The sequence below is a fragment of the Micropterus dolomieu genome, linkage group LG22 (assembly GCF_021292245.1).
Source record: "Micropterus dolomieu isolate WLL.071019.BEF.003 ecotype Adirondacks linkage group LG22, ASM2129224v1, whole genome shotgun sequence".
NCBI lineage: Eukaryota > Metazoa > Chordata > Actinopteri > Centrarchiformes > Centrarchidae > Micropterus > Micropterus dolomieu.
Window position 1 is genome coordinate 27,452,251 of NC_060171.1, and position 26,411 is coordinate 27,478,661.

General features: G+C 40.8%; 1 protein-coding gene and 1 long non-coding RNA gene across 2 annotated transcripts; both read right to left on the bottom strand.

Moving 5' to 3' along the window:
* Positions 1-54: 54 nt before the first annotated feature.
* LOC123961633 (cyclic nucleotide-gated cation channel beta-1-like) lies at positions 55-26,203 on the bottom strand. Its single transcript, XM_046037152.1, has 39 exons — positions 26,031-26,203; positions 25,813-25,925; positions 24,025-24,106; positions 23,901-23,919; positions 23,690-23,735; positions 23,499-23,604; positions 22,524-22,543; positions 22,330-22,441; positions 21,347-21,371; positions 21,110-21,194; positions 20,759-20,865; positions 20,442-20,505; positions 19,669-19,744; positions 19,482-19,506; positions 17,244-17,583; positions 16,511-16,660; positions 14,551-14,612; positions 14,010-14,279; positions 13,005-13,164; positions 12,727-12,853; positions 12,369-12,675; positions 11,339-11,501; positions 11,187-11,201; positions 9,451-9,552; positions 8,989-9,143; positions 6,488-6,706; positions 5,633-5,841; positions 5,376-5,426; positions 5,161-5,247; positions 4,554-4,618; positions 4,255-4,377; positions 3,781-3,922; positions 3,442-3,601; positions 3,250-3,347; positions 2,936-3,019; positions 2,689-2,807; positions 2,257-2,403; positions 1,847-2,045; positions 55-1,737 (listed from the first exon to the last, which is right to left on the bottom strand). The coding sequence occupies exons 3-39, from the start codon at positions 24,103-24,105 to the stop codon at positions 1,498-1,500; spliced, it is 4,560 nt and encodes a 1,519-aa protein (XP_045893108.1). The 5' UTR covers position 24,106; positions 25,813-25,925; positions 26,031-26,203; the 3' UTR covers positions 55-1,497.
* On the bottom strand, positions 14,199-15,693 carry LOC123962481. The gene is made up of 3 exons (XR_006822951.1): positions 15,461-15,693; positions 14,551-14,612; positions 14,199-14,279 (listed from the first exon to the last, which is right to left on the bottom strand). It is a non-coding gene; the product is annotated as an uncharacterized LOC123962481 (long non-coding RNA).
* Positions 26,204-26,411: the final 208 nt, after the last annotated feature.

A 26,411-nucleotide genomic window follows, 5' to 3' on the forward strand; every position in this document is an offset into this window, starting at 1 on the left:
TTTATTACCCTTGAAAGTGTTCTCTCTCTTGCTCCCACACACACACACACACACACACACACACACAAAACCATAAATGAAATAAAACAAGACAACAATAATAGTCCTTTCTACAAATTATCTGGCAGTATGATTAGCTGGTTTATGGTCCCATCTTAATTCATAATTCTTACATCATGACTGAGTCCTAAAAACATTTACAGCACAAACTAAACATTTAGCGTTATTAAAATGCACATGTACATGTCATGATGCTGTGAAGCAGTACAGTGATTTTACATTAACAGGAAAATTAAAATGTGATTCAGCTAATTCTCAAAAAACAAATATATTTACATTATTGTACAAAACAAACATAAAAGAAAACATGAACATAAAAATGTACATTTTTAAGTTGACAGTATGTATTAGCATGTAAAATCCAGTGTTGATGGCTAGGTGATGTTTGAGCTTGCTATGCTTAAAGTTATGATGGTCAAAGACAAACTGAAGACTTTATGACCTATTTGTAACATATCTTATGATGGAAGACTAGATGATCATGTTGTTACAACCTTAAATACAGCTTTACTAGGTCTGTACTGTTTTTCAGATCCGCTTGTAGAAACATCAGCAGTGCAAGCTACTCACACCAACACGACACAAAGGTAAATGACAAAACATATAAGGCAAATTGTACTTTCAAGTTTACAAAAGAATCTGTAAACAGTTTGCAGACAACAACAGCAAAAACACTTTGTGAATGTTTTAGAAAGAAGTTCAGTTCTGTAGAAATGACTGATCTGAGTTATCTGTTATGGCTTAACTATGCCATCCTACACAAAATTCACTCATCTTCATCAGCTACATTGAATGCAGTAAACTCAGTGTAGACGATGAAAATGTGCTTGAATTCTGAAGAGGTAACGATGCGAGGAATGGCTTGCTCCTACCGTACGTTAGACAACCTAATAACGAGATTAATAATAAATTGCAGAAGCAATGGGAAAACAAAAATGAACTCTTGAAAAAGACAGGGAAAGACTGTGACGCCCCCGAGATGTAGTTATTATAAAACATGGCTCGCCCTACAAGAGCTAATGCTATGTTGATGATATTTGACACAAACATGACATTCCAGCTATTTAGGTTTACAGGTTCATTACAGCTAGACAGTGTAATGTAGGCTATAAGGCTATAATGCATAAAAAGTGTGTTGTGGGTCAGAATGGTAAACAGTACTACCTTGATATTTTTGCAATGAAGCTGTCAGTTTTAGCAGATCAGGCTGATTTTTGTACATGTTATAGCACCTCCTCTCTCTATCATTCTACCATTCTGTCAATTTATAGCAGATATACTCAGCATTATTTATTCCTATTCCCCTCCTGTAAAGTGAGTGTTTCTTTATTTCCCTGTGATCACTCAAATTTCCCCTCTCCTCTTGTCATCCATCCTTCACAACTGCCACTTGTTTTTCTTACTGTTATCCTCCTTCCCTTGTCCTTTAAACAAGTATCACAACTTCTTTTCCTTCCTCTTCCCACCCGCGTTTCCTCCAGCCTCGCTGACACCCTCCTCTCTTTGGTCCGTGGCGAGCATTTCGTCTGCGTCACTGTGGCAGTTGTTGTTGCGGCTACCGGAAGCAGAGCGAAACACTGCGGAGCTTGCAGAGATGGGTGATGGCGTGTCCATGTTTCTGTCAGGTCCGTAGCTGGAAGTGGGAGACGGGGGAGGCAGGGAGGAGGAGATGGAGGGCTGGAAGAGAAGAGAAAAGAGAAGAGATGAACCTACACCCTCTTTCCTGTCACTGCCGCTTGTGCTTATGCTAACTTTTTGTTTTGTTCAGATTTTTATGTACGTTTACCTGTAATGAGATGCTGGACTTGTTGGTCTTCTCTTTGACTTTAGCCAGAGCTCCTTTCAGTCCAGTGGATCTCTCTGTCATCTCCAAGGCTGCTCTCAGCAGTTTGGGTGTCTCCGGCCTAACAGGGGCTGCTGGGACCTGAGGAGGATCCTTAGCCTCTTCTTTGGGCTCAGGTTTCTTTCCCTTGGTCAGCATCTTCCTGTGGTTGAGACGGTAACTTTTATTAGACTTGTGAACAGACTTTAATAATTATATACATGGAACAAAGCTCTTGTGTAAGTAGATTTTTGATCTGGTGGCCTCACTATATCTGTACTTTTCCACAGCAGAGACAAATGTTTGGGAGTCATGCATAACTAATACAAGACAGATGCGAAGCAGGGGGTACTGTGATGCCATTGATTTTTAACCTGGCCTTCTTGCGGAGCAGTTTCTTAGACTCTGGGTAGTGGACCAGGATCTCATTCAGGTCTTTCTTGTCCAGGATGAAGAGATTGGCAAAGCCATGGGCGATTACATTTGCTGTGCGTCTGTTACCTCCTCCTACTGAAAGCAAACTGTCAATCAAAGAAATTATGTTTGAAAATGGCATTTTCCATCACGTTTGACATTTCAATGTCAGGAAAACAGAGGTCAGTTAGAATTTGTCATGCAATATTTATTTTGATTTCGTGCAAAATCACAATGTAATATGGAAACCAAACCATTAGACCCAAACCTCTAAATATTATTATATTAGATATTTGTCAGAGATGATAGCTTAGATCCTAAGTGGCAAGACTGGTGAAGATGTCCTGTACTATTGTGGGAAATTATTTCACCGCCTGTGAAAATCTCTTCACCTGATCTCTCCAAAGACTGAACCTGCTCTGAGAGTGACAAACACTGTCTTCCCATCCGGTCCTCCAACCACCTGCACCTCCCCTGCCTTTATGATGTACATCTCCCGACCCACCTCGCCCTGAGCGAGACAGAAGAGAGAGGCAGAGGCAGATCAAGAGAGGGAAAGAACAATACAAATGGCAAACGCTACCACATACAGTTGTCTTCTACAAACAGAACACAGGCAAGTTTGCATACAGTAAGTACCTTTTTGCAGACATAATCCCCAGGCAGGTAGACAACAGAGCGTAGGCTTTTCAGCATGTCGAAGATCATCTGTCTGTCACAACCCTGTCAAGAGGGAGCACATAAAATGTGCTTTTAAAACCATGTTTTATGTCTGTCTCTTGTTGATCTCTACATGGCGAATGCAGTAGCTTTATAAAACAAATGAGTCCTGCACAAAGACTGTTGGGATCCTCACTGAACAATGTCAGACTTTCATGATTGCGAAGTTTAGAATAGCATTATCTATCTGGTATACCGTGCAATTCTTTTCATGTGTTTTTAGGACATCCTACCTGAAAAAGAGGGACTTTGCTGACGATGGAGTAGTTCACGTCTATAGCAATGTCCAGACGCATTTTATCTGGCAACTGAGTCAGTAGCTCCTGCTCATCTGGCAGGCAGACAATAGGAGGTACAATGTGACTGAGAGGTCGACTGTATAAGATACATATGAACACGCACACATACTGTAATGCTGTCCTTACCCAGCATGCCTTGTGATTGCCAGGTGTAGTTGTACCAGATTTTGACACGGTTCTGGACATCTTTGGGGATGCGATAGGAGGACATGTATTTAATAGTGTTGTCCATACACGTGCGGTAGTAGGTCTGACCTGCTGTGGCTGCACCAACCACATCACGCATCTGGGAGGCAAATGAGCAAAATCAGCCAATCGGAAAGGTTTGTTGGTTATTTTTGATGTATTAGTGTCTTTGCTCCATGACATGCATAATTAGAAACATAACACACTGGAGCTTTGAACGTTAAGTATATGTAGAAGGCACCGATTGTCTAAAGGTCTAAATTATAGTTATCTACCTACCTGTCCAATCATGATAGAGAAGACAAAGACTCCAACAAAGTAGTTGATGAGTTGGAAGACTATCTCAAACAGGGTTGTGGGTTCTGGCAATCCGCCAATGGTGATCAGGGTTTTCACCGCAAAGTAGTAACAGCGAATGTAACTGAGAAGAGACAAAGACGGGGCATTAGAAAGAGGCAGAACAAGAATATAGCTTTAAACGAACACGATGGGCGTTTTTAAATAAATGAGATGTACAATAAAAGTCAAAAGATCCAACTAGAATAGACTAAGGGAGATAAACTGGAGATGGTTTGTGTGAATGACACAGAGGAGAGTGATCCTCATTGGTCTTCACTTTGCTCCTTAGGGTGTTCATCTGCAATTTCTGTTATATCAGAACAGCTGGGCAACTATCAATCACCTTTAAACACCCATCCTAATCTCATGCCAGTAGTCGTGTATGCTGTGTGTGTGTGTATTTATCCCACCAACCTGTTGCCACTGCCATTGTAAAGCCACTTGGTCGATCCTAGTCCCATGAAGGCAGAGTACCAGTAGTATAGACAGGCGTTACAGTGGAGACAGTAAAGAAGATAGGTGGTGGTGCGGATCACCCTGAGAGACAGAGAGGGAGAGAGCAACACATTTGCGTAAACTCGACGCCAAAAAAGTTATTTGTTCATCTCCGTCACCGCGTTGCATCCCAAGCAAGGAAGACAAAGTGAGAAGAAGGGTACAGAGATAGAAGGGAGAGAACTGAGTGCAGTAAGATACCGTCAGGTTCAGCTGACCTGTAGATGTAGGCTTTGGTCAAGATGGCCTCTAGACGCTCGTTGAACTCAAAGAAGGAGTTAATCTGCATTGATAGAGAACAGAAGATATATTTAAAGATTTTGTTTTCAAAATTTGTCTTTCAAACATTGGAAAAAGTGATATCTAAATAGTGGACATTTGATTTCCAAAATTGGATACATGGAGCCTCGGAAATAAAATTCTCCTTCGAATGGGTGTGTTGCTAGTGTGTGTTCTTCTTTGTGTGTTGGTTGCCCAAGTACTCATACTGCAACAGGTTGTAAGGGATTGTTAATGGGAGGTGGCTGAATATACAGTAATAATAATAATCTTTATTTATATAGCACTTTTCAAAACAATGTTATAAAGTGCTTTCATAAGAACAAAGAAAATAAAACACAGCTAACAAAATAAGATACACAGTAAAAGCAGGAAGTTATGAAATTAAAATACATTTAAAAGAAGAATAGATAATTAAAATCAACTACAATCAGGAAAGGTTCTTCTATAAAAGGATGTTTTAAGAAGGGACTTAAGAGTTAACTGACTCAGCCCTGACTGAAAACACTTTGTCCTCTTTAGTTTTCAGTCAGTAATAAACCTCACCTTCAGCAGCCTGGGTATGCGAAGCAGAGTGTTGATACCAGTCTTAAAATAGAAGAGCTCCAGGGGAACAAGGCTGGCTACATCAAACTGAAAAACAGGAAGGTGCCGACTCACTGACTGGATTGCTTCGATGATTGATTCAACTATTCACATGTTAAGCCCAGAAAAGCAGAATACACTCAAAGATGGACTTTTATTCATCTCTATTTACTTACTTTGAAGCGCTTGGTGCTCATGTAATTCTTTCTCATCTCTTTTTTGTCACACTGTAATAAAAACAAAACAACTGCAGATATGAACAATGATCCTGGTAGGTTGATTCTTATGGTCTTGAACTGACACTACTGTAAGCCCTTGTGTAAAAATACAATAGAGTGATTATTTCTTTTTTTGGTATTGTTTTTTTTAAAAGTGGTTCCTGTGATTTCAACAGCCTGAATGTTACAGTAATGGCTTCCAGTGTCCCACTCACCACTATGTCCCCACCACGAATAAATTGCAAGCGCGGCTGGAAGATGATGATGTCCAGGATGTAAATGAGGTCACACAGGTAGTCCATCAGCAGCCAGATGTACATGTTGTCTGGGGTCTGATAGGGGAAGGCAGAGCGCACTGGGATGAACCACGCGTTCCAGTTCCACGCCAGAGAGACCAGTAACATCCACAGCACATACATTAGGTCTGTGGAGAGAGGCGACGAGATGAGAGGGTGTAGGCCGTGAGAGAGATGGAGAAACTGAGGGAATTAGACAATAGGAGAATTGACAGGTGTAGAGTGAAAGTAAAATCTTTCAGTATTTACAGAACAAGTGATGGCTAAGCACCAACTACCATTATGCACTGTTAACTAGGCACTGATGGAAATAACAGTATGACAAATAAGCAAGATTTAAGCAGTATTATTAAGCACACTTTGCATTAAATTGGAACTTGGTTTTGTGCTAAAGAAGAAAGAATGGTAACAGAATATGGACTGGTTCACAAAGTCCTTGTATTGGATGTGAAACAAAGGGAAAAGAAAAGGATAAATGACAGATGATTACAGTACAGTAGAGTCACCTTTACCCAAACCTCACAATAATCATTCATTCTGGTCGCATATAAACTCAATAAGTCAAATAATATATCTTGATTGTTTAGTTTCTTGAGCAGCTCAATGAAATTTGTTTCTGAAGTGGCCGAAATCAGTGTGTTATTTTAGACATTGTGTCAGGACCATGCCCCTGAAAAATGTCATCCATTTCTCAGTAGTTAAAGTGAAGAAGATTCTACTGTACAGGACGGTGCTGTAGGTGGAAGCAGGTGACATATTCGGGAGGGTTCTCACTGGTGAAAGGGTCGATGCTGGCAGGGAAGCGGAAGTGCATACAGGCGCGTATCCACCGAGGAGTTTTCACCTTGCAGCAGGCGCTAGACTGCTCTTCCTCTGCCCTACTCTCCTCCACTCCTCCTCCTCCTCCTGATGGACCTGCTTGTGCCTCCTTCTCTCCCCCGTCTACTGGCTGACCTCCAGGAGCAGGCTGAGGAGCTGAAGTCTGAGGAGGAGCTGAAGGGAGGTGAGAGGGGAAGGGTCAAAAGGTCAGAACAACACATTTAGAAAACACACAGGCGCAGAATTACTAAAGGTTTGGAAACTGGACTCGCAACGCGTTGGTCAAGACGTCCCTGCCTGAAAGATCGGAAGCAAAGAATAAGATTTGCCATCTCAGAACGGATCAGAGTGCTCCAGTTATTATTCTTAAGGGCACAAAGTTAAGTGTTAGTCTCGGCTGAATAATGGAGTTAGTGCTTGCAGTGGGTGGGTGGTGCCTGTGTGGGGGTCGTTTCAAGGGCATTTCTGTTTTCTGTTTCCACAAATGAATTAATTTGCTTGTCAGTGAACTAAACAATGTCTCTCAAGTACAAAACTGGCTCAATCCTAATTAATCCAGACTATAGATTTTCTGAAAAGTTAACTAACAAAGAAAGTGCTATGGTTCATACCTTGCTAATGTACAGTAAGGTTCTGTAGTGAACAACAAGTGCACCTCAAACTATTTGCTGAATGCCACAGACAGACCAGACTTAGGGTCAACTAATACATGTGTAAAAAACCCTACATTTTACAGTCTCCGGAAAATGTATTAAAACAAACAACTTTGCAACCAGCAAGGCAAATGTTTGTCAGTAAATACTCAGAAGCTTATAAAGTTCACTGTGCACGGACCACACTTCCCTTTTTTTATGGTGCTGCTTTTGTCCTGCATCCATACCCAACTTGGATCTGCACACTGTCCATCTTCTAAAACTAAATGTGTATTGTTGTATTGTACTACGAAGGATATGTAGCAGGAAACAGGCTTGTCAAAAGATTCTTAACATCAACATAGCATTATCCCGAAGTGCGATTCCCAAAGTTTTTTAAGCCTCTGCACCTATTTATAATGAATTTTCATTATCATTTTCATTGTCAACCCCCCAAACACACATACACCTTTTTTAGCTACAAATTACACCAACCCCTCCCTCCCTTCCTCTGATATCTCGTTCAACGCACACTGCAGGCATACTATATAGTTATTCATACCGTATTGCCATAGTCATAGCCTGTACCTACCTGTATCAATAGACATTCATGAAGACATATATTTATATTTATATATCATTCATTCCTAGCACTTTGTATAACAATGTGTTATATTCTATTTAATTATTGCTTAAGCACTTCTGGTTAGACGCTATCTGCATTTCGTTGCTTTGTACCAGTGACATGCGCAATGACAATAAGGTTGAATCTAATCTAATCTAAAAATCTAATCTACAAGTGTAGGCTATAGCCTTAGTGTTATTTGCACAGAACAAAATATTTTAATAAAAATACTAAGTCAAAAACTCTGTCAGAAGAATCGTGTTTCTACTTTCTACTTTGCATGACATATGAGACCCAATCAGAGACAAATATGAGTGTCTGCGTCACCGTTTCTAAAGTCCTCTGTTTTTGCCCGTCCACACTAAGGCCTAGTCCACACGTGCGCAGGTATTTTTTAGGAATTTTTCCTTTGTTTTAAAAAAAATCTCTGTCTATATGAAAACGCACAAACACGCTATCAAGCTCTGTCAAGAGCATGCCAAACCACTGCACTGCAACCGGCGTTTCTTACAATCTTCACCCTGGCAAGGGTTTTCAATAATGGTCAGTTTCGGTGACCTGATACTGCGTTTCCGTGTGGACGAACAGCCAATCCGCGTAGAAAAAGTTACGGTTTTGAAAATACCTGTGTTAGTGTAGACAGCCTAAAACGCTCTCTGGAGTTTCAAAAGGGAAAACGGGGTCAGCAGCTTTTTCAAACTTCTCCATTTCAGGTCTTAATTTTCGCCGTTTTAGTCTGGATGGGAGATGCAAACGTAGCAAAACGTCTCCGTTTGAAAACAAAAACGCAGTAGTGTGGATGGGGCCTGGGGGATGAATGAGGGACACTGGTGATTCAACTTTAGGGATGAAGGTGGGAAAGTTGGGAGATTGAAGCATGGAGATAAGCTACTACTGCTACTTCTCACCTGTGTTTGTCTGTCAGTGGCAGTTTCATGTTACTGTGCATAGATGGCAGTCCAAGGTGTGACTTAAATGAGTAGTACTTTCTCAGCTGGACAAGGCTGATTCTTTTAACCTGGAAATAAAATATACTGTCACACACAGCTGCTTCAATCTAAGGCCGCTGTCTGCCTGTATATGTCTGCCTTGTTCTACTTTTGTGAGTTAGGATGCAAGGTTTCATGCTGTATGTCCCAGGCCAGCTCACTGTGTGTATGTGTGTGTGTGTGTTTGTGTATAGGTGAGAAAAAACTCACAGGGGATGATGCTGTCTTCATCTGAGCTGTCAGGGTCAATGAGTTTCTCCTTTGCCTTCTCCGTCCTCTCTTTAAACATCTTAACCAGCTCCTGAAGACGCTCGTTGACCACTGTACTGGTCTGACTGGCTGCAGAAGCAGGACGTTCTTTCAGCCTTGAAAAATAAAGTCAGAAATAAAATTAGCTGATGGATTTTTATTATGAATGTCCATATATTGTGTGTGTGTGTAAGAGAGAGCGAGTGTGTATTACTCATGTTGTGAGGACATTAATCTGATTACACATTTATATTGTAGGGATTTGCCTTCCTTATGGGCCCCAACTCCCCACAACGTAAATCATAAAGTTTTTGGGTTAATACTTGGTTTGAGGTTAGGCTTCGGATACTTTTCCATAAGTCAGTGTAATGTCCTCTAATGTGAAAACATGACTGTGTGCGTGTATTTGTGTACAGTGCTCACATGTCATCTGCGCTGTGCAAGCTGGACTGGCTGGGCCAGGCTCTGACAGGGATGCTTGCTTCATCGTCATCATCTTCACTTTGAGAGTGCAGCCTCCTATCGCTAAAGTTAGACACAGCAACATCTTTCAGACTGTGCAGCCTTAGTTAGGTTATTGTTTCCTTCTCTTTCTGTGACGTTACTGTACAACATGTAAAACATTATTTGCAAACACAAATCACGTTATTGTCATACAGTTCTGCCTAATAAAATGACAGACGTTGTCCAAGGGAAAATGGAAAAACTACATGCTGCTAGTGATTGTGAGGAATCCAAATGATTGATGATTTTATGAGTGAATGGGCAAAGGCAGGCAGGATATGAAAATGCATGGATTAATGAATGGCGATGGATAATATATCGACTGGGCAGCACGATGTGTGGGGAAAGCGATTAGATGGATACTAGATGAGTTGATACAGTATTTAATAAGGGTAGGATATCTTACATCTTTGTCCAGATAGTCCTTCGATTCCTTCCACCACTGTCGTGGACGGTCAGAGCAGGGTTTAAATTGATTGTGTGTGTTTAAGAGAGAGGGACGGGGGAGAGAGAGGGTTTGTGTGTGGTGTGTGTGGCAGGGAAAGCATGATATTATTCCAAGAAACAGATAAGAAGTGAAGATAATCACCCACAGTGCTCTGCAGGTAGGTGACACAGTGATGATGCAAGCGCAAGACTGTGACGCATATGTTTATTGACTTTTGATATGTTATGACGATATCCGCACAGTAGCCAAAAGCACAATCTGTGAAAGCCATGCAAAACTACCTTCACAACACAACATTACAACACAGAACGACACAAAACAAAAAACACTCCATACTATGATTTTACATTGGTCTACACTGCACACACAGCATCTATTGCTCGTCTGTTTGTCCTGGGAGAGGGATCCCTCCTCTGTTGATGTTCCTGAGTTTTGTCCCATTTTTTCCCCCTTAAAATCTTTTGGGGGGGGTGGCGGGGGGGGGTTTCCTCATCCGAATCGAGGGTCTAAGGACAGAGGGTGTGTGCTGTGCAGGTTGTAAATTCTCCATGAGGCAAATTTGTGATTTGTGATAATGGGCTATAGAAATAACACTGTCTTGACTTTCGAAAACATTTCAACTTGCTTGTGTCATTTTAGCAGTTCTTGTTGTCTTTTATGTGCAGAAAAGATTTCATAACCTTGGGACCAAATCGATAGACATTTCAGATTTTGGTTTCTGCAGGACACTGACGTATGTAAAGACCAATACGATGCTTCTAACTACTGTGACATACAGCAGACAGTAGAGGGCAGTAGATGCATTTCAAACTGCACAAAACAGGGAAAACATGAAGAGTTTCACTCCAAAATGATAATAATTTAACAATTAAAACCATGAACACAATTCTATCACTGAAATTATTTGTCTTTTTAGATGTTTTGTAATCTAGAGTCTTCAGAAGTTTGTGTTTTGCCAGCTACCAATATATCATTTGATCTCATTTTGGATGAAAACACTCCACAACAGAGAAGCTTACACCTTGACGTAACCCAAATAACACATCCTACTGATCTTACTTTGCTTTCCTCTCTTGTGAAATCATTAGCCATAAGTGCATATAGCAGCTATGCATATGTATTGTTTCACTGGAGGAAAAGACTAATCACTGCTGAAAGACAATTAAAAGCGCTAGTACAACTCCAACGATCCATGCAGTTTCCTTACTCTTTGTCTCCTTTACTGTGGATAAAAAGCATGAGGGGAGAGAAAAAGATAACAAATGTTATAATGCACACCCAGATAAACTGAAATATTACTGAAATAATACCCTCTCAGTTATACAATTCTAGCTGATTGCTAGGGGTGGTACTTCTCACCTTTGACGACCTCCAGAAGGGGTCACAGGGACAGTGAGGGTCGTAAGTTTGGGGTCCTGGGGGGTGAGGATTTTGGGGTTATTGCTCTCCTCCACCCCTCCTCCTCTCTCATGATCAACATCCTCTACATTGACGGCTGGACGAAGGCTGAGGCTAGAGCTCTCTGGAGAGTTTGAAAGGCACAAAATGTTTGTAGATTAACGAAGAGCATCACAAATAATGCGCACGTGTTAGCATTGACACTGCAGTGCAGAACAGCAGTAAGCAAAGCAGGTCACAATTCTGAGCAGAGGCCAGGCAGGGCAGCGTGAGAGGGAAGCAGATTTACCGAGACCTACATTGCGCTAATGCAAGAGGATCCACCTGTGAACTAGGCCATGTATAAGAGTGACCTGATAGCTGAGAGGACTAGTTTACTCATTTGGCAAGCCATTCAGTCTGGCTAATCTGGCTCATGGTGAGCTGGCACACTTCTGTCTTCTTCATCAGATACAAAAAGTGCCCTGTAAGTCAGTGTGCTGCCTCCTCTTGTACATTGTTCACAATTTGTTTCAGACTTTATCAACATTATATGGAAATGAACGGCAGGATGTGCATGTGCATGGATGTTTATTTTTTTGGATCTTCAAAGCCCTAGCAAACAAATTAACTGCAGTGCTTTATTCACATCATGTCTGAGCTTATTAGACACATGACACAAAGAGACAACACATAAACATACAAAAAAGTCCACTACCACAACAACCAAACTGCTACTGTTTTTCCGTGACAGCATGTTCAGGGTTATGAACACGCTGTCGTTTGCCATCTCATTTGACATCTGAACTCAGGTGATCAGTTACTGCTTGCAAAATGTCTTTGTTATTTTAAGAAAAGTTTTGTAGCAATCAGTTGTTCTTTCAATTTTAGAGCTATTTTATCCTGATGCCACACATTATGAGACAACTGCTGACCTATTAGGACTGAGTTCAGGTATCTACAAGGAATCTTATGATGGAACACAGTTAACTTTCCACTGCTGCAGATTCACCTGTGGGTTTTATTGCTGAAATGTCATCTTCAATGAAGAACGCTGGGTTAGAGAGACCTGACAGCTTGTGGGATGGTGAGTTGAGCTGCTTTGATGGGGGGCCGACAATTGGCGGCAGGCGTGGGTAGGATGGCACATTAGGCAAGTCGAGGGTGCTACCGTTGGGGGAAGATGGAGATGGGGAGCGGGACCGGAGGTGAGGGTGGTGAGGAGGAGGGAGAGGGGAGTGTCGGACGAGCCGGTAGAGTTCAATGTCTTGCTGATTCTTGTCGTGATTCTGTTTTTGCTGTTGTTGTTGTTGTTGTTGTTGTTGTTGTTGTTGTTGTTGTTGTTGTTGTTGTTGTTGTTGTTGTTGTTGTTGTTGTTGTTGTTGTGTATTAGGCATCTTGAGGCATAAGGCTGTTGAGGCGGTTCTGGACGTTGAGGAAATACTGCTGCGTTCGACTGGGAAACTGGGAGAGCTTCTGCGGGATCGTTGAAAAGCTCTGGGAAAGACTGGACAGACTGGGGCCAACGGAACCGTCTGAGCTTTTGGGCAATAGCTCAGTCAGTGTCTGGGCGATATTTCGTGGGACCTGCGTGAGTCGGATTTGGGAGAGCTCTTGGCGCAATTCAGGGGGCAGGGTGGGTAAGTACTTGGTAACGTCAGAGAGCTGGGTGGGTAGCTTAGGCATGGGGGGTATTTTGGGAGTGGAGATGCCGTTCTCTTTGAAGAACGCGTTGATGTTGCCGAGGCACTCAGAGGTGTGAGGAATGCGCATCAGGCAGCTCTTTAATGCATCACAGCTGACTGGAGCTATAGAGGAGACAGGTGGATAGGCAGATATACAGTCAGGCAGAATATAAGCAAGGTGGGAGATGGGTTCAATAGACAGCCAAACAGCAATGTAGTCAGTTTGAATCTGCCATTCTGATAGACACAGAGGTACAATAATAAAATCAAACGCAGTCATAGTTGTCTGTCAGTTAAGCAGCTTGTGTGTTCAACACAATACAACTAGTCAGTCAGGCATACAGGAATGAAACTGCTAATTAGAGCATTAACAGCTCTAACCACAGTCTCCTATAGAATCTGTAATGACGAATATTTTCCCATACAAAAAAGAATAGTACATACCACCACAGCCGTCCCCAGTAGCTTCCTCCTCCTACAAAAAACACAAAGCATGTGAATGAATGACAGGTGAGAAGATCACAAATTTGTATTAGTGTTGCTAAGTACCCAATTGATACACACAAGTATCATCAGAGTAAAATGTGTCAATATCCGTTTTCTAATAAAGAACAAATATAGGACCTTTTATTAAAAAAACTATTTATATAAATAGATCTCCTACCATTGTGATCAGAAACACTGCTCTGAAGCATAGTTTCTAGTAAGTACATCAACTTCTGATCATCTCAATTTCAGGCTTAAATTATCAACTTCTGGTTAGTCCTGCCAATGTTCGGTTTAAACCTCACCCACTTCTAGTGCGGATACAGATAATTTAGTTGGTTGAACAGATACTGATACAGATAATGGTGTACTCGCACATCCCTAAGGTCAGGCCATGCAGTCATGTGTATTACAGTCTCATGGGTCATGAGATGAACCATTCATCACTGTGCATGTTCGAGCCGTGGACATTACTTTTTCACCAGCTTTGTCAGCGTTGGCGCTTCGATCGTCTTTCTCTGCTTTCTGCGGCTGCTTGGTTACAGGCTCAGCTTCTGAACTGGCTTCCTGGATCGTGGTCTCTGGTTCTTGCTCTGGTTCTGGCTTTGGCTCTGGCTCTGGCTCTGGTTCTGACTTTGGCTCTGGCTCTGGCTCTGGCTCTGGTTCTGGCTCAGGCTCAGAGGTCTTAACTGGTTCAGGACTTGGAGGTGGAGAGGGGGAAGTCTGCTGTGGCTCTGCTTCCTCCTTTGGCTCTAGATTTTTTTGAAATTATAGATGTCATGAGATATAAACATTAGAATACAACAGTGATAAACATGTGCCTGGTGTTGATGATACAGACATTATAGAAATATATAATGATTAACAAATGATACAGACATTTTAGAAATAGACAATGATTAACAAATATTATATATATATAAAATACCATTTATTATATTATAAGAATATAATATTGAATAATAATATTTTGCACGTGGACAGCGTGCTTTGCCATCTACTCAATTTTGTCATGATTTCTACCTGGTTCCTTAGATTCCTCAGTCTCTTCCTCCTGTTTCTCCTCAGCAAGGCTCTGTTCCTCTCTGCAGGACAGGACAAGGAACAAACTAGTTGGACAATTCATGTATCAGGCTGTCTGGCAGTGTGACAGGCCCCACATTGTAACGTGGTCCATTAAACAACAGTTGGTTGTATAAAAACAGTACTACAGTTAGGACAGACATGCTAGTATTTTTAGGGAAAACCTACCCAAACACAGAATGTACACTGTACTCTTCCAGCAATCTTGAAACGTAAAGTCAATATTTAAAACAAAGACAGCCATTTTCAGAAGTACTTGACTATTTAGTGCCTGTTTGTGAAGGTTTCCACCCTCTGAAATTAGTAATTTGACTGTATTTGAACATGTTAGAAACACATGGATTTAAAAAGAAAATGGACGTGACTCACTTTAAAAGTGTATGTACACAGTCAGCTAAAATGATACAGGTAATAGTGTAAAACTGGTCTTCTATTTTCCCTTTTTTTTTAGCATTATGTAACTGCTGTATTCAGCACACATTTGTTTCTCTACATTTAGATAGCATGTGATGTGTTGAATTGTCCAATGTAGGCACCCAGATTAGGTTAACAATGACATTATTATTTTACAGACTGCACTTGAAATGATGATACTGGAAAATGTGAAAACATGAACTTTCCTCGGTGTTAGCTAACTTAGCGTTCCCAATAGCCTGTAACGTTAGTAGTTTTTCTCTCTGTTGTTAGAATAAAACGACTGGCTTAGTGACCACCTGTAGCAGGATGCCTACAAAACGTTAATTAGGCCTACAGTATATGTTTACATTAGGGTAGTAACAGTTAGGGTTTATTAATTTCGTAACATATATAAGTACATTACATAATCACGCTGTTATGACAAGATACTCACTCGCCCCGTCACGTGCGTTAATCGTTAATAGTCCCGACAGAAAATGTCCACCAGCATCGACACAGTAACGTTAACACTAACTCTGCTGCGGAGTCTTATAAACCAGTTTAGGGGGGAAATATTCCGTCACACCTCCGTCCATCATTTTCCGTCTCTAGCAGCAGCAGGTGCAGAGTGTTACCGGGGGTGGGGGGACAGGGGGCCGGCTGTTGCCAAGTGAAGCTGTGGTTGCTATGGCACGGTAGTGTGATGCTGAGGCAGCGCGCGGCAAGGATCACATAACGAGAACCCGCGGGATTTGGGAGCTGACAGCCGAATGACTGGATCAGCACGAGACTGAATTCACACGACTGTGCTGTGCAACAGGTTATACTGGGGCCCCGAGGTCTGTCAGTGGTGGGAAGTAACTATGCGGGTACCATTTCAGTTAGGCCGACCTGTGCTGTGTTTCTATTCACTTTATACTTCAGAGGGAAATACGCTATTGTTCTTTTTACTGAACTATATTTATTACGAGTTAGTTACTGTGTATATTCAGTTTCAGAACATCAGTTTGTTACAGTTTAAACTATATAACATAATTTAAATCAGCTCCCCCTCCACCAGTTGCAACATTAAAATACTGCTCGTTGAGGCAGAAGTCTTCTCTGTAGGGCATAAGTCAAAATAGAGTAATAATAATGATTAAAAAAATATAAACAAAATGCTCTGAAAAATTTAATGCATTCTTAGTTGTAATGCAGTTTATTTTACATTGTGCTACTTTTACTTTTGTTAGTCATCTGAATACTACTTCCACCACAGAGTGTCTCACTATAGTTCACTATATCATCATATGTGGGTTGAGGGTCTCAAGAAGGATTTCAAGGACGATAAGAACAGAGAAGCCTCCATATTTGCGTTCTGCGACTTTACTATAGTCCACTTCACTCTCCTCTTCTTGTGGCAATCTCTGCCTGGTCATACTGAACATGCAGTGTCACAAGGATGCAAACATTCAAAAATGCACAAACACTCTATCTCGCTCTCTAATTGAGCATAAGGTCTTACTCAGCTTCAGGCTCCTCCAGCAGGTCTTGACTCCCCAGTGAAAGTTTGATGGACTGTCCCTCACTGGTCATCTGTCTGATGGCCATCTCAGCTGTCTGCCTGGCCACCTCCTCAGCCATTCGAGCCATCTCCACGCGCTCCTGCAGCAGACTAAAGCGAGGCAGGACACACTGATATGATTGTGCTGTATGGTAATTGTTAGTATTGTGGTAAATTAAATTTTGGATGTGACATGAGTCTCTACGGATCCAGTCAATCAAATCAAACTACATAAACAGGAAGACTATAAGGGGCAAAAAGCAAGGGAATCCATTAAAAAGAGGCTGAACTAACAAGTTACAGCTTGTGTTGTCGCTGATGTTTTGAGGAAGACTTTGATTTTGAATACTTCTTATTCTATAAGTTAATCAAGATCAATACAATTGATGATTCTATGCATTAGAACTCTTAAAAAATGATGAAGGGAAATTTAAAAATGAGGAAATTTGAGGAAATTTGTTTAGGTTTGCTGCATTTATTTACTGAAAAGCAAACAACCTGTTGGCTTAACTGAACAGCTGGTATTATTGGCTTATCAGAGTCCAGTGTGACCACTCTTTGTGACTTAGTACTCTTGACTAACTTATTTTAATTATTATTTTAAATGATATGAATAATTTACACACAGTGGAAGTGTCTTTAATATGGCAATAGTCTGCAGCACCTCCACCCTCTTGTTCTCCACCTCTCTTACCGTTCCTCCATGGTAGCCAAAGCCACATCTTCGGCCTCCTTCTTGATGCTTTCAATGAACGGAGTCCAGCGGCCCGTCTGGGTCTCAGCATCTTCCTGAGATATTTTTGTCAAGCTCTCTGACCGTTCTGGTCCTGGGTTGGAGTCAACGCACTTTTGAGACTGCAGTGGTTTGGACTGTGTCTGCTGTGTCGCTTCTTGCTGTTGGTGTGTTGTCAGTGATGGTGCAGTCAGTGATGTGGACGGTGCTGCCGCTTTGGACTGATGTTCACGTTTCGGCTGGCCCTCGTTGTCTGACTCCACGTCTTCTAGTACCATGTCAGGTTTGAGTTTGGATGAAACTACGAGAGGGTGACATGGATCAATTTGTGTGTAAGGAGCAAGAGACTTGTGGTTGACATTGGACATGTTGGTGATGGATGTTGGTTCTGGGTTTTTCTATATGAAGGATTTTTTTGTATGGACACACATTACAAACTGGATTTGATCTACTGATGGAATTAATAAAGTACCAGGGTTTCAGACAGGGCTGCTTATAATGAAGGTATACAACTGTAAAGTTTCTACATGCTCTGTCACTTTTTTGGTTTCATGTTGGAAGTTCTTAAGAGATGGAACATTTAATTCATCTTTGTGTGTTGATGATGTATGGCGGTAATGGAAGTGTTTCAAGTGGGCACGGATGCTGTCAGGCTTAAGTTGTTCTTTATACCAATTATAGGGCAGGTTATTGATAAGACCACCACATGAATCATTTCATACTGACTCTTTATTATTCCTGCATTATCCTTACAATACAGTACTTAATTATATGAATGTGTTCCAACACCTTGTCTGCATCACAGCCAACATGTTTTCAATGTGAGCAAGTATGGCTCCTTCAAACCAAGTCAAACTCTCTGAAGCAACACCACGCCACATCCCCAGGCCACATTTCACAGTTCAAGGCCATAGAAATATATCAAGTGGATCATAGTAGGCCATACACTGCATGCTGTACTCATGCATTTGTGTTGTGCAATGTCAATTAAACCTCTGAAAAAGCTTACACAAAATGTAATGTGATCAAGACCCGATCTGAACTCAACTTTCTTTGAGCACAATAATTAATGGATTTTTAAGGAGTAGGACTTATACATGAAAAATAAACTTTTGTTACAAATTCCACTAAATATCATGTATAAATATAGATATGGTTTATAATTTGCCTATGAACAACAATAGCTGCCATTTAAATATTATTTCCAGATTTCTGTGAATTGCTAGCGGAAGATTTGACATTTTATGCTAATGTTCTTCTAAACAGAAACAGATTTCTGTTTAAATGAATGACAATTACATAATCTTTTCATCTCCTATTGCTCTTTTGCTGGATGTGAAAATGGCAACGTGAATATATAGTGTAAATTGCCATAGGTGAAAGCACAATAGTAGTAAAATATACTGTCTGCAATCTTTTGTTCTACAGGAATTTCAAATGAATGGCAATTACTAAATGATTCTGTGGCAAATAGAAAATGTGCAAATTCAAATCACAAAGACTGAAGACAGAAACACATACGATTAGCTATAGAATACACAGTACAGGTTTTAGTTATATAACAGTGCACACATTTTACGCTGTAATACATTCATATGAAACTGTACTGAGTACAGTAAGGTGAGTTGAATATATCTCTATATTCATTAGTATTTTACAGCTGCCTAGTTTCTGTACTGAGCTGCACGCTGTACAGCACCTGTTGTTCTGCCAACAGCACAATATGTCTATCTGTATCTGTCTGTCTGTCTGTGTGTGGGAATCAGAGCGTTCCCCAGTCGTCTCCTCCTGCTGTTTAAGGGGCTCGCAGCGCCTTCCCCCCTGAAACAGAAGGAGAAGAGGGACTGAGTTAGGCTCCGACCGTCCAACCAAAACACCTCTTCAAAGACTATTGGAGGAAAAACAAGACGGTGCTTCAGCAGAAAACACATTTACAATACTATCCAAATATGACACGGGAGTAACTCAAAAGGCATACTGGCATACAGTATTTCACCAGTAGAGTAATGACTTGAACGCACCCCATGCTATTAAAGAGATGTTTTTAGAATTACTCTCTAGTAACAACATTTTGTGATGTAGATCTACTTGATTGAACTGTGAATTGTGGCACTCTGGAACAGTGGCACTGGCAAGAAAATGGCTAGCAGATGGTTTTCTGTAACTACAGGAAGGTAGAAGAATAAAACCTAAACTCACCTTTCTGTAGAACTTCAGCTGGACTCTGAGAGCAAAAAAAAAGAAAAAGCAGTTGTATAAGTTGAATTGCTTTCAATATAGTTCTAAAATGAGAGTGACAATAAATACCAGAAAAGATGGATGGTAAAGGAAAGGTTGACAGGTTGAAAGACAAAGAAAGAAGCAGCTGTTTATTCCCAAAAGTTACCTCAGAATCATCTTTGGGTGGAATGGCAGGCTGAGGCATCTTCAGGCCCAGTCCTGACACGAACCAGCCAACCACACTGTCGAGAGACAAGCTAATTAACTGTATGCATTTAAGCTGTTACACACTTAAAACACATACATTTTGCTGCTTTTCAACATCCCAGCCCTCCAATTATAAAGGTAATTTCAAAGATCTGTTGGTGTAGTAAGATCGATGGATTGAAGGATGACAAATTAAGCCAATTAAGACTCTCGCTCCTGAAGCATCATGCGTTCCAGCTTGCCAAGCTGTGCACATGGCTTCTGACATTACTGAACTTTGTCCATATAGTGGTAGTAAGATGATGCTACAGTATGCTTTGATGCTTTGTCCAAGGGGAGCCTATAAAAACCTTAAATGGTGCACTCAGCTTTAATAATTGGGAACTAGCAGAGATACAGACTACACCTTTTCATGGAAGACACTTTGTCTAGCAGAGGTGTCACGGCTTACTGGGACTTGAGCAGAATGGAGCCATTGTTAATGTTATTAGTAACACCCTAGCTTTTCCTTTTTAGTATGACACGTCAAGATGTCTGCTGTGAAAAAGGTCTATTCTGGCTCTTCTATGCAAAGACGCCGACCTTCATTGGCCTTAAAAGCACCACTTTAAACGCACAATTAGTCACAATTATCTAAATTCCCATGGAATTTGATTTTTTTTAGAGATCATTAAAGTGTGATTTTATCTTTTATGAGATTCTTCAAAATGGCAATGAGGGATCAAAACGTACCCCGTGGCCTTGCTATCAGTATCCAGTGAGATTCCACTGAGAGATTCGGGTGGTGGAGACAAAACTGGAGAGAAGAGAAAGACATGAAGTTCAGTGTGCAACATGCTGTACAAAACAAATGTCCATCCATTAAAGTCAAAATATGTTGAGTATTGGAGATCTTAAGACTTGAAGGTTTCAAGGAGGTAAGTTGTGACTGTCCATGCCAGTGTGTGTAGGTTTGCACTGTGGGTAAACACACGCCCACTGGTGTGCATTGGGGCAAATGTACATTCGTGTGTGTGTGTGTGTGTGTGTGTGTGTGTGTGTGTGTGTACTTTTGTCCAGAGATGAGCGAGAGGACTTGTTTGATGGTTCAATGGGTACAGCACCAGGCGGCAGTATAACTGGCTGAGGGATGATCTGCTTTATCCACTTCACCACCCTGCAGTAGAAAAAGACAAAGCTCCTCACTACCTAGTCTGATGTGTGTGTGTGTGTGTGTGTGTGTGTGTGTGTGCGATAGTCTAGCAATGTCCGGCTGATCATGCTACTGCACTGTGGACTAAAAATATAAAATCTATAATCTATACACAAAGGGATCCGTCAAATGTCAGGTAGTGTTGGGTATGTGTTGGTGTGTCAAGGTTCAGCTCTTATCACTGTCTATGTGTAGAAATTATACTCACTTGGGAGGGAATTGAGGGGTCTCTACCTCCATCTCATCCTCTGACTCTACCTCCACCACTGGGATGTGTGGGAGGGGATCAAAATCTGGACAGACAGACAGACTAGTCAGACAGCAGAGATAAGCTCCCCAGTCCGGGTGGTAAAATACTGATATTTAATCACAAATTTAAACATTTTTGAACATTTATTTCTCTGTAAAATGGCGAAACACATAGGCAAATGATCAAGAAACATACCTGGCATTGTTGCTAACTCATAGACCTAGGGCAAAAGAGACAACATGCATTTGAAGTCAAAGCAACAGAGCATGGTTTTAACATTTTCTTAAGTGTCTTACTTTATTCTTGTAGCACTTATTGTATTATTAATGAAAAAATAATGAATGTGCTTGTGTATTACACCCATTGTGTCAACGTGAGCCCCACAGAGGTTAATGATGGTCTGTTATTTGCTTGTCCATCAACTCTACAGTATAAGCCAAATGTGTGTCTCCTCATGCAAGCTCTGCTGGGGCCAGATTTAATCATCTCTAATATAAACATTTTTGATAAATGTATATCCCTTTTTTAAATTAAGTTAAAAATCAACAAAATGTTATTTAAAAAATGTGTCTGATTTGTTGTGAGGAGTTGTCTTGATGTTTGTCACTGCAGCCCCGAGGCTTCCAGGTAAGAGCATTGTCACATGAGGAAACTGGTTTAAATAGCAGGGAAGTTAATGGAGGGCTTTAACCTGGCTAAAGCCCCTGTGGATTCCTTTATAAGCTTAATCCTAACACATGATTAGTCATATAAGCCTGTGGGACAGTATTAAGTTGTGTCAAGTGTCACACAGTTCAAAGACGTAGATTCTCTTGTTGACTGAACTACTAGATTTATCCATTTGCACATACATAAGTAAAAACTTAATTAAATAAAACACATTCCTATTACGTTGGAGTATTTGTTTCTGGGGAGAAAAGTAATGTACTAGACTGGCTTATTGACGACCATGCATTTGATTACATAGGAGTTGTTGTTCCTCGATGTTAAGATAATATAATAACAATATATAATTTATATGCCAAATAAGTTTTAGGTTTTGTTTTAAGGCACTAAGTTTGTAGCAGTACTGATAATAGCACTAGTAGTTCAGATGTTGTCTTGTACTGTGAAGTTTTATCTGTATCACTAAACTTTATAGTTTACTGGCTAAATAGACATAAGTCCAAGCCTTTCACCTCAGTGTGTTCGTCATTGCTGGTGTCGATAATCTCTCTCTCTTTGTATTTTTCATCAGGCTGAGGCAACACCTTGGTTAGACCCTGAGTGACCCAGTTTATGACTCCAGACCTGGGAGAAAAACATATTTGTATTTAACTTTTGAAGACCGTATTTAACATTAAATATTCACTCCTATCTAATCATACTATACCTTTCTCCGTCCTCTCCAGACTGGTTATGGAAGGCAAAAAAAGAACAAAATAGAGAATGAAAGGCCAAAAAATTCAACTCCAAATGTCCCTTCCTCTTGTTTTGTCTTTGTCAAACTGACACCAGGTTTATTGTGTAATAACAGTAGAAAATAGCACTTGATCTGAAATATTTCCTTGTTGAACGTTATTTATTTAATAAGTGTTATTTGCTTTAATAAGTGTCTTATTATTTATAATATTTTAGTCATAGAAGGCATGAAGTGATCATAGAAAACATGAAGCACAGAAGAGGGGTCAGTCGTCTTGACCTTTGCATACCAGAGCAAATATTTAACTGGACTTGCTAATGAAGGAGTTTCAGAGAATAGTCTCCATATAACAGGGTGCTGGCTCCGCTGTGCTGGGAACAGGCTTCGGATACAGGATACAGATATAGGTAGGCAGGAAATTCTTTATGCCATCACACAGGTAAAAGCATAATGGCATCCGATCACGTTTTAATTTTATAACCAATAACTTCTGGGTTTTGACTGTGGACCAATGGGAATATCCTGGGAACAGACTGTCAGGAGGAGCATGTCTTAAAAATATAAGTGAATGCATGACTGAGCTTTGGTGTTTTTTTCATGAACTAACTCGATTGAATTTGTACCCTGCATTGAAATTACCTTAAATATATTTTGCATTGAACTCTATCTGGCCCAGGTGAAGGTTTTTTTTTCCCATAACAATGTCCTGGTGCCTCATTAAGACAGACATCGATAAAATGACAATGTGCAAAGACAAGTTTGTACTAAAGCTTCCCATTGAAGTTTCACTTTGAAGTGGGACATGACTGGCTGATATGTTTGGATTACCAATTTATCAGTCAGATGCTTAACCAGCAAACAGATTTATTTCTCATAGGACAATATGTAGACGACCTGACGTCAACATGAGCACACAAACATGTACATGAGTTAGCATGCACTCACTTTGGCGTCAGAGTTGGACCTGCTGAGTCGAGGGGAGCCTGAAGGTTGAGGCAGGGAGCTGACAAACCCATTGGACAGCCAGCCTAAAACTCCAGTCTGGGCCTGGCTGCAGAGGAGGTGAGGAAAGATGGTAGGATGTTGGTACTTCCACACACACACACACACACAAACTAATGGACAGAGAGGTTTACCTGTCCTCTGAAACCTCGTCTGTGTTTTTCTGTGGAGGACTCTTCACTGTGGGATTAGTTAAAACCAAAATATACTCGTGTTTTAGATGCATTCTTACACATAAGCAAACAACTCATGTAAACACATATATATGTACATATATATATCATATATATACATATCTAAAGGTGCAGTGCAAACAGCATGAAACAAGTTGAAAATAATCCTAACCTTTATTTTTGGGGAGGTCCTGCAAGGTCAGACAGACAGAGACAAAAAAGAGTGAGAAGAAATACTTGGAAGTTATACTGTATTTGGTCTGATGTGTGTTGATTATGTGTGTGTGTTGTCGTACAGCATCAGGGATCTTAAAAGCTTCATCTGTCCCGGGAGCTTCAGGGAGTTGGGGGACCACTTTCACCACCCAGTTAAACATCCTGTTGAACACACACACACATAGTCAGCCACTCAAATGCCCTTCATCGAAACATTGTTGATAATGATGATGATGATAATGATGATAATTGCTATTACTCTTTCCTAGTGTCTTCATTAAAGCAGCCACTTCATCTGTCAGACAGAGAGCCCTTAGCTGGAGCTAATGAGGTCTGATGAAGGACACTCACCTGCCTCATTTTTGCTCTCTCTAATATCACTCTATGGTCTTCTTGACTCATTTTTCAATCACAGATTTAAAAACTTTTACAGTGGTGCCTGGAATATGAATTAGAAAATATTTGACTCTAGCTTAATCAATTAAAACATTAGTTAGGTAAAGTTGGAATCGTATATAACTGAATAAATTAGGTTGTCATGTGCATCCATGAATTATCCAAAATCTCACAGTGAACTCAGAGAGGAGAGACACACCAGAACCCTGTTTTTTATGCAAATCTTGCACATAAGTCAAAAGTCAGGGGAGACTAAAAGGCAGAGGGGCAGAGGTTAACTGCACCATAAGCTGCTTTACCAACAGCATCCTCAGGTGACAGAGAGTTAAATCAGACCAGGAGAAATCAGTCACAAATGTACAGGAAGGAGGACAACTGACAGGGGTTTACAGAGCCAGCGAGAGTGCCACTTGGCTGATTTTTTTGTATTATCTGCTGTGACAGTTTATCAGGCTGTTGAAATATTCCACTTCAGAAATTGTGCAAAGAGCCACTGCACCTGCAGGATGTCCTGCTAACTGACCATAGCAGGCAGGTCGGCAGCAACCAGGACGGCTGTCTTAGCTGTCTTGACAAATATAATGATTTCTAAATGTCCATGGACAATAATCACAATTTAGTCAAATTCAAATAGTTCCTTTTGCTGATACAAGTAAAAGGTACAGTATCTTTAATTTGTTTTGCATTGCTTGCATCTACTTTATGTCCAGAGCCAAGAGGATATCTATTGTATCTATAATGCGACCAAAAAGAGGCCAGGAAGGTCTGTTGGAGCTAAATGTACACTCTAGACATAGAGGGAAAATATATATAGCCTGGATGAAGTTTCACAGCTCGCAGAGTTTTCAAATTATTTAGGTGCGGGATTGGTTATCTATGAAGTGTTTGTCTGTTCATAGAAAATCCATATACAAGGTTTCTTTCCAAAGCTGTTTTCTCTGTTATTCCAGAGTGTGTTTACTGACACACTGTCCCAATCAGCAGAGATCAGAGGGGCCTCTTCCCTGGCCTAATTTCAAGTTCGTAGCATTGGATTAAATAGTGCAGCTCTCCCTCCTAACTAATCTACAGCCTTCCTCGCTGCTTAAGGCCTGGATCAATTCCTCGCGTATGTCCTCATCACACCAGGTCATTCATCAAAAGAGCACAAATCAGAGGGCGACACTCCAAAGATGTAATTCTTTGTCTACTAATTTAGGAAGGATTTGTGCATTTAAGCCTGTCTGTCCTCAGATAAAACCTGGCAGTACAGACTTTGACAAAAGCAAATCCAAAGCTATAGAAAAAAATAACCAGTCAAAACATTAATCAACATTTCTGCTCACATAAACAGCGACTTCACCTACTGTCTATTTACCAAGACAGATCATCATGACACTCACCTCAAATCAGCACTCAGGAATTCATTTTACCACTATATGTTAATTTGTGTATTTCCCTGTATCTGTAAAGAATAACTGAGACTTCCTTACCTGCGTGTCTACAGGTGGTTCTGCATGCCGGTGGCGTAGAGATCCAGAGTGCGGCACTGCCAGCACAGGTCTGCTGGGATTTCCACAGCGGCAACAGGATTAACCAGCACCACCTGAAGGTCAAGGCACAATCCTGGACTGTGAGCCCACACAGATTAACAGCAGAGAAACGTATCATCAGGACATCTTCCCTGTAACTATACTACAAATACTGCTACCTATAAACTGTTACCACTCCACCAACACCAAGGAAGACAGCAACAAGCACCACGTGGATAGTCCAACCTCACATAACCACAGACTCCAGGGGTTTGTGAAAGAAAGAGCACTTTTTCTACCACCATTGTGACATAGTGCAAGATGCAAAGTATTGGTGTGATATTATGTGTTTGCGTCTGGATTATGAATCTTTGTTTGTTGCACTCTGCCTCTCTGCCCAAGGAGGGAACTTTCCTGATATTCTGATATTCAGTATACTGATCTGAAAAGGGGTATAGTTTGTTTTCAATCGCCCTTTGTTTATAATCAAGTTACATAGAATAATTTAAAATGCAAATTTTCAAATGTCAAATGTCTCTTTTCTGCACTATATGCACAAT